Below are 18,731 nucleotides of genomic sequence, written 5' to 3' on the forward strand. Positions count from 1 at the left end.
GGAGCTAATCAGCATGGACCCAGAAGTTAACTGGCCCAGCAAAGTCCACAGATCAGTAGAAGACCACTCCATTCCACGTCAGAGTCACAGAGCCCAGAGTCTCAAGCCCCCAAACCCTGAATCCTGAGCCCAGACGGGATACAGAGAGTGCAGACAGAGTCGAGCTAAGTCCAGTCTAGTCATGATGAAGGGCTCAAGCCCGAAACTCAAGAAAAGCAACCTTCCCTTTGACTGAGGTAAATCAATGACATTGTTAATTATGCAAAGGACAGTGCATACCTGAGCGTGGGATTCTTTCAGTAACACAGTGCGTCCATAAGTCTGTTTCAGCGGAAGCTCCTCTTTCTCCAGAAGTCGAACCATCTTTGAGCTGGCCTTGGGCCCCACTTGTACTTCCAGGATCAGACTTTGGATGTCCGATTCTGAGGGGACTGACAAAGGGAAATGCCGTTCGTTGTAATGCATGTACAATGAGTGGAGAACTCTCCTCCTGCTGAGGTGAATGTCAAACTTCAAACAGGCCAACAGGAACAGGGCCTGTGGTGACTGAGACACCGGTTTAAACTAATCCCATGCTCTGTCACCCATCTTTCCCTGCATCAAGACCATAAGATATAGGAGCAGCAATAGGCCATTCAGCCCATTGAGTCTGCCCCATTGATCCATTTTCCCACTCAGCCCCACTGCTCGGCCTTCTCCCCATAACCTTTAATGCCCTGGCATTACAAAAATCTATCAATCTCTGATAAATGACCTGGCCTCCACAACCGCCTGTGGCAACAAATTCCACAGATTCACCACCCACTGGCTGGAGAAATTCTTCCGCATCACTGTTCCAAGTGAACGCCCTTCAATCCTGAGTTGTGCCCTCTTGTCCTGGACTCTCCCACCGTGGGAAACAACCTTTCTACATCTACTCTGTCCACACCTTTCAACATTCACAATGTTTCAATGAGATCCCCCCCACCCCCCCATTCTCCTAAATTCTAACGAGTCCAGGCCAGGAGCTGTCAAACATTCCTCACATGATAACACTTTCATTCCCGGAATCATCCTTGAGAACCTCCTCAGAACTCTCTACAACATCAGCACATCCTTTCTTAAATGAAGAGCCCAAAACTGCCCACAATCCTCCATGTGAAGCCTCACCAGGGCCTTATCATTGTGAACGCTGCTCAAGAATTCCTCCAGAAAGTGAAAGATATAGAGGGAACAGACCGACCAACCACCTGAAGCTTTCATCGCCTCCACCACTGGCCCATCGTGCTGCAGCCTGACCACACTTCCTCAACTACGTCACGCTGGCAGTACCTCCCAAACCCACCATCTTTACCTCCAAGGACTCAGGCAGAGAGCAAAGGGAACACCAGCAGGATCCTCTTTGAAAAAGGAGCATCCACAGTACGCACCAGCGGAAGGCAGAGCAACGGAACAGGACGCACCACCAGAAGGCAGAGAAACGGGACAGGACGCACCAGCGGAAGGCAGAGAAATGGGACAGGACGCACCAGCGGAAGGCAGAGAAATGGGACAGGATGCACCAGCGGAAGGCAAAGAAATGTGACAGGACGCACCACCAGAAGGCAGAGAAACGGGATAGGATGCACCAGCGGAAGGCAGAGAAATGGGACAGGACGCACCAGCGGAAGGCAGAGAAATGGGACAGGATGCACCAGCGGAAGGCAAAGAAATGTGACAGGACGCACCACCAGAAGGCAGAGAAATGTGACAGGATGCACCAGCGGAAGGCAGAGAAACTGGACAGGATACACCAGCAGAAGGCAGAGAAATGGGACAGGACACACCAGCGGAAGGCAGAGAAATGGGATAGGACACACCAGCGGAAGGCAGAGAAATGGGACAGGACACACCAGCGGAAGGCAGAGAAATGGGACAGGACACACCTCCAGAACACATATCACAGTCAGCTTACTGCAGAATAGCTAAACATGGCAAATCACGGAGTAGGTGGTGGCATACAGCTGCAGTCATGTTGTACATTGTTGTTTGTACCACAATAGGAGGAAAGTAGATCAGAGAAAGTAGTAGAAACACAGAAATGGTGGAGGAACTCAGCAGGACTCGCAGCACCTGTAGCTCGTAAAGATGCATAACTGACGTTTCGGGCCTGAGCCCTTCATCGTGGTACAAGCAAGAAGCAGGAATTAAAAGGCTGGGGGAGAAAGAAAAGGCTGGTCAGGAGCACAGACCAACAGACAAAAGATGATAATCGGACATGGACAGGAGAGGTGAGAATTGATTGGGTGGGGGGTGGGGGGAAGAGGGTGGCTCTGTGAATGCAGAGCTGGGAAAAGGAGACAGAAGGAAAAGGAAAGAGAGACAGGGCTAGAGGAAAGGAGACATAGGGGCAGGTGGTGGGGTGGGGGTGGGGGTAGTTGTGCAAAGTTCAGAACTGTAAACACCCGTCTTCAGATAAACAATTCGAGGTGGACACCAGCTGGTAACTACAGTGGGGGGGGGGGGTTGTTACAGGCCCAGAGGACCCCAAAACCCAGCAGCAATAGAAATTCACCAAGATAAACAGTTACTTTAACAAAAATTGTTTTTAACTTTCTTTAAACATGAAAACAGGATCAAACTTCAACTTATTACTGTTAACTTAACTTGGAGCATAAGAGGTCATTTTCCTTTTGGCCATCTTGAGATCTCAGCAACCCTTTCAAAAAGTTGAAAATAGGTATCTAAATCTCCCTCATCAAAAGGAGGCACTAGATTTACCTATCTACTAGCCAAAAACCCCTCCCCAAGAGTAACAGCCTCAATTATCTTACTTCCCTCCATCTTCATTTTTAAACTTCTCTAATTGAAACCGTCTGTCCTTTTCAATTTTTTCCAAGTCATATTTTCTTTGTCTTTCATCTTTTTCTTGCTCCTCTCTTTGCTTTTCTGCTTACTCTCCTCGTATTGTTGTCTCTGCAATTCAAAGTTCTGTTTCTCTCTTTCCTTCAACACCCTCCATTTCTCTTTTTCTTCTTCCACCCTCAATTACTGCAATTTCAATTGCAATTCAACAGATCTTATCCTCTGGAAAAAATTTTAAGTCTTTCTCAACAAATTTTCCCTCACCTATGTCCTCTGTGGAGGACTCCAGTCAGTTTTAATCCCTTATCAATGACCATTAGTTCTTCTTCAGCTCTGCAGGAGATGGTTGTGACAAAAATGTACCAGCATCCATTGCTGCTGTTTTACAGACACACAAGCTTTAAATTAGCTTGGAAAAACCAATTAACTAATAAATCACAAATTTTCAATCCAAAGGATGAGCCCCCAAAAAGGTTACAGCCCCAGAGAATTCCAAAACCCAGCAGCAATAGACATTCAGCAAGACAAATAGTTACTTAAACAAAAGTTGCTTTTAATTATCTTTAAACATAAAAACAGGATCAAACTTTATTACTATTAACTTAACCCCCTTCTAATTCTTAGTGCACATGTATGTAATGTGAGTGTAAGTTCAGAAAAGTTCTTTGGTTCACAGTCCAATCTCACTTCTCATTCCTCCAAGTTCACTTGTATCAGGCAATTCTTATATTGTGTACAGAATTTGACATTTATGAATTTCACCAGGCTTTGTTACTCAAAAGGTATATGGTTACTGCTCAGGAAGGTTCTTGTCAGTTTTCAGAGAGAGATTTGTGCTCGTTGAACACAAACTGATTCATTCCAATCAGCCACTTCAATGTCTTGCTGAAGAAACTTGCCCCAATCAGGGTTTTCCAGACGATAACCTCTTTCTTTCAGGTCACCGCAGAGTTCCTTTTCTGTTTCCCTTTTCTTGTATGGACCACAAAGGCTTTGAACAGGCTGAACTAAGAACTCACAACCCATCTTCAAAATGGGGTTTTTCCCCAAGCTTGCCAGCTTATCATGTTCCAGTCCCAGCTGCTGAACAGTAGAACTGAATTCTCTCTCTAAGAAAACCACATGACCCTCTTAGAACAGCAAACTGCACTCAGACTGTGGCACTGGACCAATCTTCTGAGTCCCTTCATCTGTTGCTTTCCAAAACAATAATCCATTACTCCACAGCACGTCCAATTAACACCTACCTGTGAAGTCCTTCAGCAAAGCAGTTTCCATTGTCTTTACAAAGACATTGGAAGCCTGGACTGTCTGGCTTGCGAAGAGCTCTGGCATTTTAAATGAGATCTGTGTTGTGAAGTGTTTGTTTGTGACCTACACTAAAAAAAACCTGCCACAATTTATCTCCCAAAAACATATCTATATGCAATATAAAATATAACATAATCTGTCACAGGGTCAAGATAGGTTAAGTGAGTGGGCAATGGCCTGGTAGATGGAGTACCATGTTGGTAAATGTGAGGTTACCCACTTTTGAAGGAAAAAAATGGAAGATCAGATTATTATTTAAATAGCAAGTGATTACAGCGTGCTGTCGTGCAGGAGGACTTGGGAATTCATGTGCATGAATCACAAAAGGTTGGTATGCAGGTGTAGCAGACTATCAAGAAGGCCTTCATCACTAGAGGGATTGAATTTAGGAGCAGGGAGGTTCTACTGAAACTGAACAAGGCCCTGGTGAGGCCACATCTGGAGTACTGCATGGGGTTCTGGTCTCCTTACTTGAGGAAGGACGTACTGGCTTTGGAGGCAGTGCAGAGGAGGTTCACCAGGTTGATTGCAGAGATGAGGAGGGATTGAATCATCTGGGACTGTACTCACTGGTGTTTAGAACAATGAGGAGGAATCACATTGAAACCTCTGGAATACTGAAAAGCCTGGATAGAATGGACATGGAAGGGAGGTGCTGGGGGAGGTTGCGATCAGAGTGCATTGTTTAGTGTAGCGGTTAGCACAATTCCGTTACAGCGCCAGCGATCGGGACGGGGGTTTGAATTCTGCTCTGTCCTTTAGGAATTTGTACTTTCTCCCCATGCCTGGTGGGTTTCCCCTAGGTGCTCCAGTTTCCTTCTACTGTTCGAAATGTACTGGGGGTGTAAGTTAATTGGCACAGACTCGTGGACTGAAAGGACCCGTTACCATGCTGTATGTCCACATTTAAAATTTCTAAAGCGTGATCCAACATTTTTTGTCCACTTTCCTACCCATCCCTTCAACTCTCATTTCCCTTACAGACATCAATTGGCTTTCTATTACCCCGGGGGGGGGCGGGAAGGAGAATCTGTCAAAATCATTGCCATGATGGCTGTGGAGGCCAAATCATTAGGGATATTTAAAATGGAGGTCGATAGATCCTTGATTAGGAATGGAATCAAGGGTTATGAGTAGAATGCAGGAGAATGGGATTGAAAAGGATAGTAAATCAGACAGGGAAAGATCTGATGGGCTGGATGGCCTAATTCGTATGAATCCTAGCGCTCCACTATTGGAATTGGGGGGGGTTCCTTGTCAACGATTGAAGGCCAACTCCTTCTGGTGTAGGTCAGGGATGGTCTTGCAACATGGAGGTGCAAGGCGATTTGCTGAAGAATTACCTGGTCTGATCAGCACCCTGGCCACATGCGTTCCCAGTAGCCTGTAGAGCGGACTATGTCGTACGTAAAGGACATTTGCAACTTTGGCATCCAGGCACACCTCAAAGGCGAAGTTAGACAAGCTCGAGCAGGATTTATATATCCAAGGCTGTGGTGCCAGCCACTGGGTTCTGTCTGAAAACTCCTCTCCATCCAATCCAATTTTGGAATAAATATCAGTCTGTAGATCGGTGACAGTAAGGGATGAACAGTGAGCTCAGGCTTGGATTTCACTCAGTTTCTCAGCAGAATTCCCACCGTTCATGATCAGACTGACAGTTCAGAATCCAGATCATCAGTTTGCGTTCTATCACCTCACCAGGCCTCTGCTCTCTCCACCTTTAACCAGGACATCTACTCCCACCCTCATTCACTGAGTCCCAGTCCCTACCCTTGTTCACGGGACCCCAGTTCCCACACTCATTCACCAGGACCCCAATTCCCACCCTTGTTCACCAGGACCCCATTCACTGAGGCACCAATTCCCCTTGGGACCCTTTTCACCAAGGTCCCAATTCTTCATTAACCGGGGTCCCCATTCCCACCTCGATCACCGGATCCTCTGCTATTGTATCTGCTTCCATCAGTACCTGCGTAAAAAGCAAGATTAAGAGACCTAGAATTTTCTCTTTGGAGTGAAGGACGAGAGACAACTTAATGGAGGTCTACAAGATTAGAAGAAGCATAGATAAGGTAGACAGCTAGCACCTGGTTCTCAGAGGTAAGAGTAGCAAACACCAGAAAACATCTGGACAAGGTGAGGGGAGGAAAATTCAGGTGAAACATCTGGGGTAAGTATTTTTTTACCCAGAGAATTGTGGGTAAAAATCAAAAGGGTTTCAAGAAGTACAATAAAAGTAAATGATTAATGAGGGATAAAATTGGTCCCCTTGTAGGTAGCGAGGGTAGGCTGAGTGAGAAGTCAGAGGAAATGGGGGAAATTTTGAATGATTTGTTTGCTTCGGTATTCACTCAGGAAAAAAAATATTCAACCAGTTGAGGTAATAAAAAAATAGTGGGGAGATGATGAAGCATATAAGGATAACTGAGGAGGAAGTGATGTCTGTGTTGAAAAAGATAAAGGTGGATAAATCTCCAGGACCGGACAAAATATTCCCAAGGACACTCAGGGAGGCTAGTGGACGGTTAGTGGGGCCATTAACAGAGATATTTAGGATGTCACTGGCCACAGGGGTAGTGCCAAAGGATTGGAGGGTGGCGCATGTGGTTCCAAATGTAAACCTGGGAATTATAGGCCCGTGAGTTTGACGTCTGTGGTGGGCAAGTTGATGGAAAGTGTTTTGAGGGATGGTATTTACAAATATTTGGAGGTACAGGGATTGCTAGGGAGTAATCAGCATGGTTTTTTCAGGGGTAGATCATGCTTGACAAAACATTTTGAGTTCTTTGAGGGGGTTACAGAAAAGGTTGATGAAGGGAAAGCTGTGGATGTTGTCTATTTGGACTTTAGTAAAGCTTTTGACAAAGTTCCCCACAGGAGGTTAGGAAAAAAGGTAGAGGCATTAGTTATAAATAAGGTGGTAGTGAAATGGATTCAGCAATGGTTGGATGGGAGGTGTCAGAGAGTCGTGGTAGAAAATTGTTTGTCCAATTGGAGGGCCGGTGACTAGTGGAGTTCCTCAGGGTTCGGTCCTGGGTCCACTATTGTTTGTTATATATATTAAGGATCTGGAAGTAGGGGTGGAGAATTGGATAAGCAAGTTTGCGGATGATACAAAGATTGGTGGTGTTGTGGACAGTGAGGAAGATTACCGTAGATTAAAAGGTGATTTAGGAAGGCTGGAGGTGTGGGCTGAGTAATGGCTGATGGAATTTAATACAGATAGTGTTACATTTTGGAAAGGCAAATCTAAATAGGTAATATACATTAAATGATAGCCTGTTGAGATGTGCAGAGCAACAAAGGGATTTAGGAGTGATGGTAAATAGTACCCTCAAGGCTGATACTCAGGTAGATGGTGTGGTGAAGAAGGCATTTGGAATGTTGGCCTTCATAAATCGGAGTATTGAATTCAAGAGTAGGGAGGTTATGATGAAATTGTACAAGGCATTGGTGAGGCCAAATTTGGAGTACTGTGTACAGTTTTGGTCACCAAATTATAGGAAAGATATAAACAAAATAGAGAGAGTGCAGAGAAGGTTCACTAGAATGTTGACAGGATTTCAAGGTTTGAGTTACAGGGAAAGGTTGTGCAGACTGGGGCTTTTTTCTCTGGAGCGTAGAAGATTGAGGGGGGACTTGATAGAGGTGTTTAAGATTTTAAAAGGGATAGACAGAGTAAACGTGGATAGGCTTTTTCAATTAAGAGTGGGGGAGATTCAAGCTAGAGGACATGGTTTAAGATTGAAGGGGTAAAATTATAAGGGGAACATGAGGGGAAATTTCTTTACGCAGAGGGTGGTGGGGATGTGGAATGAGCTTCCTGCAGACGTGGTCGAGGCGGGATCATTGGTTACGTTTAAGGAAAGACTGGATCGTTACATGGATAGGAGAGGACTAGAGGGGTATGGACCGGGTGCTGGTCAGTGGGACTAGGAGGGTGGGGATTTGTTATGGCATGGACTAGTAGGGCCGAACTGGCCTGTTCTGTGCTGTAAGTAGTTATATGGTTACATGGTTATATGGGTGCCTGGAATGCCTTGCCTGGGATGGTGGTGGAGGCTAGAATAATAGGGAATCTTAGATACAGGGATGCAAGAGAGTTACGGGTGTAAGGTAAGGAAGGTTTAATTTGATGAGTAGTTGTATATAGGTTAGCACAACATTGTGGGCCAAAGGGCCTGTGGTATGCTGTCATGTTCAATGTAAATTTTTGCTCTGTACATCTCCCTTTATCACGTCAAGTTTATTGTCATCGGATTGTACAATTACGACCCGATGAAACAGCGTTCTCTGGTCCTAAATTATGCAAACACACAACCAGACATAACTCACATACAGACAAACAATTCAGATCAAGAGAAACTATCTATAACTAAATAAATATTGCTTTGTACATAGTAGGGCAGAGTTTCTCAATCTTTTTCTTTCCATTCACATCCCACTTAAAGTAATCCCTCTGGCAGAGATGCTCTTTGATTAGTAAGCGATTGGTTAAGGTGGGATGTGAGTGGAAAGAAAATGTTTGTAAACCACTGTTTTAATCGTCCCTCATTGACTCGTTATGTGCATGGTTTCATAACTCCAAAGGAAATGGGCCAATGACAATTTTTCTCTAGCAAAATATTTTAGTAACAATTGGGTCTAGAGCAGTGATTCTCAACCTTCCCTTCCCACTTACAGAAATGTTGGAGGAGCTCAGCTGGTCTCACAGAGTCCATAGGAGGTAAAGATATATCACCGACGTTTCAAGTCTGAGCCCTTCTTCACCTTGAGGAAAGGCTCAGGCCTGAAACGTCGGTAATATTTCTATACCTCCTCTGGACGCTACAAGCCAGCTGAGCTCCTCCAGCTCAAACTCTTCCAGGTTTGTAACTCCACCTTTCAATTACTTCCGTTTTAGAGCATAGAACTCTACAGTACAGGCCCTTCGGCCCTCCATGTTGTGCCAACCCATATTTTCCTTTAAAAAAGTACTAAACCTTCCCTACCCCGTGACCTTCCATTTTTCTTCCATCCATGTGCCAAAGAGTCTTAAATGCCTCTAATGTTCCAGCCTCCACTGCCATCCCTGGCAAGGCATTCCAAGCCCCCACAACTCTGAGTAAAAAAGAACTTACCCTGTAATCTCCCCTAAACCTCCCTCCCTTCACTTTGTACACATGTCCTCTGGTGTTTGCTGATCCTGCCGTGGGAAACAGGCGCTGGCCACCCACCCTATCTATGCCTCTCAGAATCTTGTAGACTCTGTCAAGTCTCCTCTCATCCTTCTACGCTCCAAAGTGAAAAGTCCCAGCTCTGCCAACCTTGCCTCATTAGACTTATTTCCCAATCCAGGAGAACAACTCTCCTCTCGCATCTTGATGTCTCTGACCTTGGTGACTATGTACAGTAGCTAAAGGCCTCAACAGGTGAAGCCCCAAGGTATGCTATTTAATGTCAATCACACTTACATCACTCTGGGTCTCCTGCGAGGTCTTGAATTTTTGCTTCATGATGTTTGCTTCTTTAATCTCAGGCAAGAAGGGCGTCACCTTTTCCGTGACCAAATTCTCATGGCTTCGTGAGACAGCAAACACTTGAGATCTGTGAGTTAAAAATGCTTTATAAGGCAGTAACATTGCACAGGAGACACTCTATTCTCCACACATGTTTGAAGGAGCTGCGATACACAATGGCACAGCAGTTGGCGCAACACTGTTACAGCGCCACCAACATGGGTTTGAATCCAGCTCTGCCTGGAAGAAGTTTGTATGTTCTCCCCGTGTCTGCGAGGGTTTTCCCCAGGGCTCCGGTTTCCTCCCACCTTCCTAAACATACGGTGAGTTGTAGGTTGATTGGGTGTAATTGGACAGCATGGGGTTGTGGGACGGAAGGTCCTGTTACCGTGCTACATGTCCAAATGTAAAATGTGGTGAAGAAACTCAGTGGGTCAGGCAGCATCTACAGAAAGTCTAAGGTAACTACCTCACTGCCAGCCTAACAGAAGTCCTTTCTCCTCCTGGGGTGTTATCACCACCCACACCTCATTCTGGGCCAAAACCTCATGTCCCACTCAAACACAGGTCCACTCCTACAGAAGGATATGCCTCCCTACCTTGTACTGGCTTTAGTTTCTTTTCCCTATCAGCCAACTAGGAGACGTGTAGCCCCACGAATCCAGACCCTCTGCGCTGTCTGTGTGGAGTTTGCATGCTCTCTTTGGAACCGCGTGGGTTCCCTCCCCACCCATATCCCAAAGACGTGTGTATCTATCGGTTAATTGGCCCCAATGTGTGATTGAAGTGTAGAACATGGGGAGGGTTTTGATGAGAATGAGCAATATTTATCTGTCCTGTTACATTTATCATGCTCTGCTAAGGCTGATTATGATAATTCAATGTTCATGATTGCAGCTGGTACATCTTACAAACCTGCTTCACTGCAGCCAGCAAACCTTCAGCTGCATAGAACATTATATGTATGTGCATTATCGTAAAGTGTCATCACTTAGAATAAGAGGTTGATGGTCAGCATGGACTCAGAAGGCTGAGCTGATCTAACTGCAGCGCTAACGCTGCTTTGGACCTGGGAGAGCTGTGAGCTGAGATGTAGTGCTACTCTGCAGGATCCTGCTGCCTGGAACTGATAGTTCTGCCTGTGTACAGGCTTCAAATGGCCCGTTAAATGGAGCCTGTGCTGGATGGCGTACCACGAAGGGTTGCAGACTCCAGGGAGCAGTGGATTGGTGCAGGGCACCAGAGAAAGGGAGAACAACCCCCCCCCCCCACCCCCCCGATTAGAAGGAGAAGCCCAGGAGACCACCCTACAGTGACGTTGACTATGGCAGCAGACCAGTGAGGGGCTCTGTGGCTGCATAACCCACATGGGCTAAGGGTGCTTGGTGACTTGCGGTCGAAGGACTCTCACAGGGTGCTGCTGCTGGAGACTGGCTCATGGGAACCAGATATCTGATACCGGAACTGAGAGGGCGCTGAGGGCAAGAAGGGTTCTTAAAAGGCCATGGGCACTGAAGGCTTCCTGATCGTATAGGAGGTTTGGATATGGAGCTCAGGTGGCTGACGGATTGAAGAGGGGTCTGCGCAGCTGCAGAGGCCACAGGAGGTGAATTCACGGACACTCAGAGACTCTATTTTGCTTCTCATTCTCTCGTACTGTAAGGGGCGCCAGGCGACACTAATGGAAACTCTTTGCCTGCCTTACGGCAGACTTAGGTTGAAGTATATAGTGTACGTGACAATAAAAGGAATCTTGAACCTTCACTATCTTTATGAATGTTCCCAATTTCCTTTCCATTCTTGTTGAACCTGCTTCCCCTGCCTTTCCAGACACTTCCCCACATCTGGTCATGCTGCCTTGTCCTCTGCCACTCTGCCCATACCCTTCACTCCCTAGGTTTTTCTTACCCACCCTCTTCCTTCTTTCTTTCCCAACTTCGGGAGTTCGTGCCAGAGTGAGGATCCCTTTAAACGGTGCAGGTGAAAGACGACTGTAAGTTAATTGATTAAATGCAGCCAACAAAAAGGAAGGGAAACGTACAAACTCCTTTCACTTTGAGGCTATGTCCTCTAGCTCACCCTGGACGGACTGTCTACTCCCTTTCCATTTGCCATTCTCCAATCCTCCGGCACCTCCCCTGCGGCCAAAGAGAATTCAAAGATCATAGCTACTGCCCTGGCTATCTCTTCTCTCCCTTCCCACAGCAGTCTGGGGTATATCATGTCCAGCCCTGGGGACTTATCAAATCTTGCTATTTTTAAAGATCCAACACTTTCTCTTCCTTAATCTCCACATTGCCCAGCTCACAGGCCTGTTCTTTTCCAACCTATACTTTATATAAAATATAAAGCCGGTACTTTATACATTGTGATAATTTAATTAATGCTATTGTTGTGGGAGTATCTTGCATGTGACTTAACAAGTAAGAATTTTGGTGTACTTGTGCGTATGACAATAAACTCACTATTACACTGACCGGGTTCCAATCCAGTGCTGTCTATAAGGAGTTTGCACATTCTCCCTACATCTGCATGGGTTTTCCCCAGGGGATCTGGTTTCCTCCCACCATTCGATACGTACCGGGGGTGTGGGTCAATTGGTGGATTTGGGCGGCACAGACTTGTGGGCCAAAAAGGACCTGTGGCCGTATTGTATGGTTAAATTTTAAATTAAAAAAAAAAATCACACTGATCCCATTGTACACTCCCCACATTCCCACCAAGATACTATCCTCACCTATGTCTGTCTGTGGGACGTACAGGCTAGTAGGTTAATTGGTCACAGGGGTGTACTTGGGGTGGGGCAAAATCATGGGCTGGAAGGACCTGTTACCACACTGCGCTAAAAGAAAAACCTAAGGCAGGAAAAGGAAAGAAAGTATTCATTACTTCAGAGTCATTATCGGATTCTCCTGCTGCACTGGAACACTGTGAATTTGGAGACTGCCTTCCTTTACATTTAGCTTCATCAGCACATCCACGGGCAGAGAAGAGTGCACCTTTGCTGTGAGTTCAAGGCCAGACTGGATGAAGGGCGCGCTTATTCCCATTGAGGCTTTGTTGTATACAGCCAGGCTGAGGAGATAAAGCAGAGAGGCATTCGGTTAGCCTCAGGTGACTTGGGCAGTTACTGAGCCGTTCACACCTTAAACATGAATGATAATTCAGACTGTTCTTTAGAAGCCCAGCTTCTTTACAGAAATATTTGAATATAATACCTCGGGTTGATCTGAGTCTTCAGCACAATGTTGGCACCGAGCAGCTGAGAGAAGGTAGAGGTGGAAGCTGAGAAGTTGGCTTCGACTGTTTAAGACAAAGTGAGCAGTGTCAGTCTCAATAGCTCCTTCACCTGCTGCTGTGATTACCCGCTTCGCTTATCGAAACAGCGTGCATCTCCAGAACACCCTTGTCTTAGCATTGTACCGCACGGAAACAGGCCAACTCACGGGGCTGGACAAGTGCCTGCATTTGGCCCATATCCCTTTACCACTTTCCTATCCATCTACTTGTGTAAATATCTTTTAAATTTTGTAATTCAAGATTCTTTTTTTTTTGGACTTTGCTGCACTTTAGAATAGCCTCAAGATCAAGAACGGATTTGAATTCATCATTTTCAGATGAGGTTTGAGCTTCTATTTGTAATCGGATTCATACAATTTCCTTTTGTGCGCAACACTGTTTGCTGCAATTTAAATTGGTCGCGAGAGCACACGTGTCTAAAGTTAAATTGTCTCGTTTTTATTCAGGAATAATCCTCAATGTGACAAATATAAAATTGGTGATGCTTCTTTGGTTCGCATGTTCTGGATCTGCTCTAGTCTAGACAACTTTTGGAAAGATGTCTTTTAAACATTATCGGTGATTGTCAAGGTCAAATTAGAACCTTTCCCTTTAACTACCCTATTCAGATCATTTCAAGAAGATGATATTTTACTGACTCCAACTCAAAGCCAAATTTGGCCTTTTACTTCATTGTTAGCCAGACGTGCAATTCTGATTACATGGAAAGACAATACTCCACCTACACACACACAATGGCTCATTGACATCATGCCTTATCGAAGTCTGGAAAAAATTAGATATGCTATTAAAGAGTCAAATATTAACTTCCAAAATACGTGGGGCCCATTTATGGATGGTGACCAAAACCTAAAGAATTCGGGTGTTTAGATGCTCTGGTTCCAGGCTGGTGTCACCTGATTCCCACTTATCTTTTCTTTTAACCTTGCACAGTGGTCGGGGTTTCAAGTTATAAGGTTTTTTTTGGCTTGGGATTTTCTTTCCTTCCCTTCCTTTTGATTTTGATAATAACTGTTTTGTTTAACTGTGAATAATGTAAACATCAATAAAATTTTGATCGAAGGAGAAGAGAAGGAAAGAGAATTGTAGACTTTTTAATTATAAAAAGAAATTTTGTAACTTTCTAGAAAAGAATTTGATAATTTCATCTTTTCTTTTTTTTTCCAGTGGGTGAGTTTTTTTTGATGTTCTGCTTTGATATCATATGACCAACATGCTCTGGATTTTTGAATTGTTTTCATATTTGGAAATGTCTTTTCCTTTCATTTTTATTATATTGTACTTTGTTTAATTGTATTAATTATAAATATTAATAAAATTAGTTTAAAAAGAAACACTCCTTTATTGTCATGTAATAGTACAGAAGATGTAATATTACATGAAATTGACTTCTGCCAGCCGTAAGGCAGATGAAGCATCACCATTAATGTCGGCTACAATATGAGAGAAAAGAGATTCCCTTCAGAATCACTGAATGTCAGTGGATTTTCCTCCAGCACTCCCGCAGCCTCTGCGTTCATCATCAACGTGAGATCCAGATCAGCACCTGAGGCCCTGGAGCCCTCCTTGCCCTCAGCATCCTCTCAAGTCCTGGCTCCAATACCAAGTTCCCATGAACCAGTCTCCAGCAACCTGTGCGGTCCCCCCCCCCAGATCCATGTTGCCCGCAGCTTGTGAGAGTCACACTGGTACACTGCCATGGTCACCATCCCATCAGGTCATCTCCTCTGCTTCTCCATGGGGTGGGGAGGTGTGGGGGTGTCCTCCCTGTTTCTGGTGCCCTGCAATGGTCCACTGCTCCCCCTCACCAGGCGCCACCATCTTGCGCACATACCTCATGGATGAAGAATTTCAATAAAATACCATCGGCTCATTTAACAGACTGTTTAAAACCTGTACAGAGATGCCGGCATTAGGACCAGGCAGTTGAACCCTTCAGAGCAGCGCTGCGTCTCCACTCTCCCTGGTCCACACCACAACAGCGCTGTCATTAAATGTTCCCACCTCCATTGGCAACTTGTTCCTTACACCCAACACCCTCTGTGTGGAAAATGTTATCCTACAGTCGCTTTTTAAATCTTTCCCTCTCACTTTACAACTATACCCTCTGGTTTTAGGCTCCCCAGAATGACAGCAGTAATGGATAAATATTGGGAGGAATTTGGTAAAATTGAAGTAGGTCACATACATACATACATTTTAAAACAGATCTTATTTGAAAGACTGAATAAAAAATATTCAGTAGCATTGCAGGATCTATGGAGAATGTGATGCACATTTCACAGGTAGGTGCTAATTGAAATGATGTCATGAAATGAATAGACCATTGTTTGGAATTGGAGACAGGCTGGATAGTTGGATAACTACAAGGCTTCCAACCGTTCTGCAAAGTGCTCACAGAAGGGTCACTCCTGGGTTTTCTTTACCTAAGTCAACAGCTTGACCAAGAAGGATAACTCCTGTTTGCTGAAGAAGGTGGGGGTTTTTGCAAGTGAGAGAATCACAAGGCTTTCTGGCAATTGGCAGTTGGAGAGAGAGAGAGAGAAAGAGAAAGAGGAGACAAGTTCAATAAGCTCTATCAGAGCTGAACAGTGCAAGCCAGGAAGCTGGTTGAAACTGAAGAAAGCTCCAGAGAGGCGGATGGCTGGAAGTGCAATCGGTCTGATGCTTCTCTTGAAATGTGGAACAGAAAGGAACTCTGTGGTAGCCTGAAAGAAGGAGGTTACCATCTGGAAAAACCCGATGGGGCAAGTTTCATCAGCGAGAAATTGAGGTGACTCAGCTGTGGAAATCCTGGAACAACAAATCTCTCTCTGTGAGCCCTACAAGAACCTTCCTGAGCAGTAAACATTGACCTTTTGAGCCCCAAAGCCTGGTGAACTTTATACAAATTCTGTGCACTGTATAAGAATTGCCTACAACCAGTGAACTTGGAAGAAGGAGATTAACTGTGAACCAAAGAACTTTTCTTAAATTTACACACACATTGCATAAACGAGTGCTTAGAATTAGAAAGGGGTTAATTTGGGTTAGTTATAGAGTATAATTAAGTATAGGTATAAAGTCTGATTTTATTTTCACATTTGAAGTTGATTAAAAATAACTATAGTTTTAAAAACCACTGGTCTTGGTGAATGTCTATTGCTGCTGGGTTTTGGGGTCCTTTGGGCTCATAACACAGCGGCCACTCATATTATCTAAATCTTTGGTGATTTTATCAACTTCTAGAAGGTAATCCTTGTGACTTCACTCCATTGAGGACGTCTACATGAGGCAGTGTCTTAAGAAAGCAGCCTTTAGTCACCAGCTAGGCCGTGCCCACTTCACTCTGCTTTCTTCTTAGGCTTGGCGTCACAGGCGAAGATTTATGGAGGGGTAATGTCCACGTCTGCTGCAGGCTCGTTGGTGACTGACAAGTCCGATGCGGGACAGGCAGGCACGGTTGCAGCGGTTGCAAGGGAAAATTGGTGGGTTGGGGTTAGGTGTTGGGTTTTTCCTCCTTTGTCTTTTGTCAGTGAGGTGGGCTTCTTCAAAGGAGCTTGCTGCCCGCCGAACTGTGAGGCGCCATGATGCACGGTTGGAGGCGCTATCAGCCCATTGGTGGTGGTCAATGTGGCAGGCACCAAGAGATTTCTTTAAGCAGTCCTTGTACCTCTTCTTTGGTGCACCTCTGTCTCGGTGGCCAGTGGAGAGCTCGCCATAGAACACGATCTTGGGAAGGCGATGGTCCTCCACTCTGGAGACATGACCCACCCAGCGCAGTTGGGTATTCAGCATCGTGGATTCGATGCTTAAGGATTCTGCCAGCTCGAGTACTTCGATGTTAGGGATGAAGTCATTCCAATGAATGTTGAGGATGGGACGGAGACAGCGCTGATGGAAGTGTTCTAGGAGCCATAGGTGATGCCGGTAGAGGACCCATGATTCAGAGCCGAACAGGAATGTGGGTATGACAACGGCTCTGTACACGCTGATCTTTGTGTGTTTCTTCAGGTGGTTGTTTTTCCAGACTCTGCTACCATCGGGGGAAAGGTACAGGAGCCTAAAGATGAGCACAAGGACAGCCTCTTCCCCGATGCCATCAGATTCCTGAATAATCAATGAACCAAAGGCACCATTTCACTTTGACTTTTCATGCACTGTTTTTATTTATTTGTTGTAAGATGGTTTATATAAATGTTTGCCTTACAGTGCTGTTGCAAAACAATGAATTTTGTGACCCCTTCATGAAAATAACCCAATTCTGAATCTTTTTTTGGCTTGCACCTTTTGAAAAACTTTGCAGGGAATGATATCAAAGAAGGTTTGAGATCGCAGCAGGTGATGGAGTTCAGCGCTCAGAGTTTGCCAGACCTGAAACAATTCGTTCTGTTTTTTTGTTCCACAGATGCTGTCTGACTTGCTGAGTGATTCCCACACTTCCTGTTAGGAGTTTGTATGTTCTCCCCGTGTCTGCTGCATGGGTTTTCCCCGGGGGCTCTAGCTTCTTCCCACCCTTCAAAAACATACTGGGGGTGTAGGTTAAAGGGGTGTAAATTGGGCAGCATGAATTGTGGGCCAAAACGGCCTGTTACCGTGCTCTATGTCTAAGTAGAATTAACAATTCAGGTCAGAGACTTAGCTCAGAATGTACTGCCATTGTACTGCCAGGGAGATGGATAGAAGTACATTGCATATTGAACGTTGATGAAGGCCTCAAGCCCAAAATGTCAGTTAAATTTAAATTTTTTTAAATGTTTAATTTAAAATGTTTTAAAATTTAAATGTAAATAACTCCAGTTATGTGTCTTTATCTTTGCTCTATAAAGGACACTGTTTGACCTGCTAGTTTAACATAGAAACATAGAAGTTAGGAGCAGGAGTAGGTCATTCGACCCGTCGAGCCTGCTCCGCCATTCAACGAGATCATGGCTGATCTTAAAGTTCAGTACCCCGTCCCCGCCTTCTCTCCATAACCTTTAATACCCTTATACTGAAGAAATAAATCTAATTCCCGCTTAAATATATTTAATGAACCTGCCTCCACTGCCCTCTGTGGCAATGAATTCCACAGATTCACCACCCTCTGGGTCAAGAAATTCCTCCTCATCTCGGTCCTAAATGGTTTGCCTATTATCCTCAAACCATGGCCACGGGTTCTGGATTTTCCCATCCTTGGAAACATCCCATCTGCATCCATTCTGTCCAGTCCTGCCAGAATTTCATAGGTCTCTAATCCCCTCTCAATCTTCTAAACTCCAGCGAGTACAATCCCAATTTGCGCAATCTTTCCTCCTAAGTCATTCCTGCCATTCCAGGTCTCAGCCTGGTGAATCGCCTCTGCACTCCCTCCATTGCAAGAACATCCTTCCTTAGATAAGGTGACCAAAATTGCACACAACACTCCAGGTGGGGTCTCACCAAGGCCCTGTACAGCTGCAGTAAGGTATCCTTGTTCCTATACTCAAACCCTCTTGATATGAAGGCCAACATACCATTTGCCTTTTTAACCACCTGCTATACCTGCATGCTCACCTTCAGAGACTGGTGTACAAGTACTCCTGGGTCTCCATACACTTCCCCATCTCTTAATCTATTGCCATTCAAATAGTAATCTGCCCTCCGGTTTGTATTACCAAAGTGGATAACCTCACATTTACCCACATTGTAGTGCATTTGCCATGGATCTGCCCAGTCCCTCAATTGATCCAAATCACACTGGAGCTTCCTGACCACCTCTTCCGTGCACACAACCCCTCCTAGCTTAGTGTCATCTGCAAATTTGGAGATATTACATCCAATCCCCTCATCCAGATC

At 45.0% G+C, this 18,731-nt stretch overlaps 1 protein-coding gene across 3 annotated transcripts in view; it reads right to left on the bottom strand.

Moving 5' to 3' along the window:
• LOC138764069 (vitellogenin-like) overlaps positions 1-18,731 on the bottom strand; it is a 112,250-nt gene that overhangs the window by 35,140 nt on the left and 58,379 nt on the right. For all 3 annotated transcript variants that reach the window (XM_069939380.1, XM_069939379.1, XM_069939381.1), the window contains 5 exons: positions 12,854-12,938; positions 12,525-12,710; positions 9,591-9,723; positions 5,478-5,697; positions 280-431 (listed from right to left, as the gene is read on the bottom strand). In XM_069939380.1, the coding sequence (XP_069795481.1) occupies positions 280-431; positions 5,478-5,697; positions 9,591-9,723; positions 12,525-12,710; positions 12,854-12,938 (776 nt within the window). The remainder of the gene's footprint in view (positions 1-279; positions 432-5,477; positions 5,698-9,590; positions 9,724-12,524; positions 12,711-12,853; positions 12,939-18,731) is intronic.

This window comes from Narcine bancroftii, chromosome 5 (assembly GCF_036971445.1).
Source record: "Narcine bancroftii isolate sNarBan1 chromosome 5, sNarBan1.hap1, whole genome shotgun sequence".
In the NCBI taxonomy this organism is placed as follows: Eukaryota; Metazoa; Chordata; class Chondrichthyes; order Torpediniformes; family Narcinidae; genus Narcine; species Narcine bancroftii.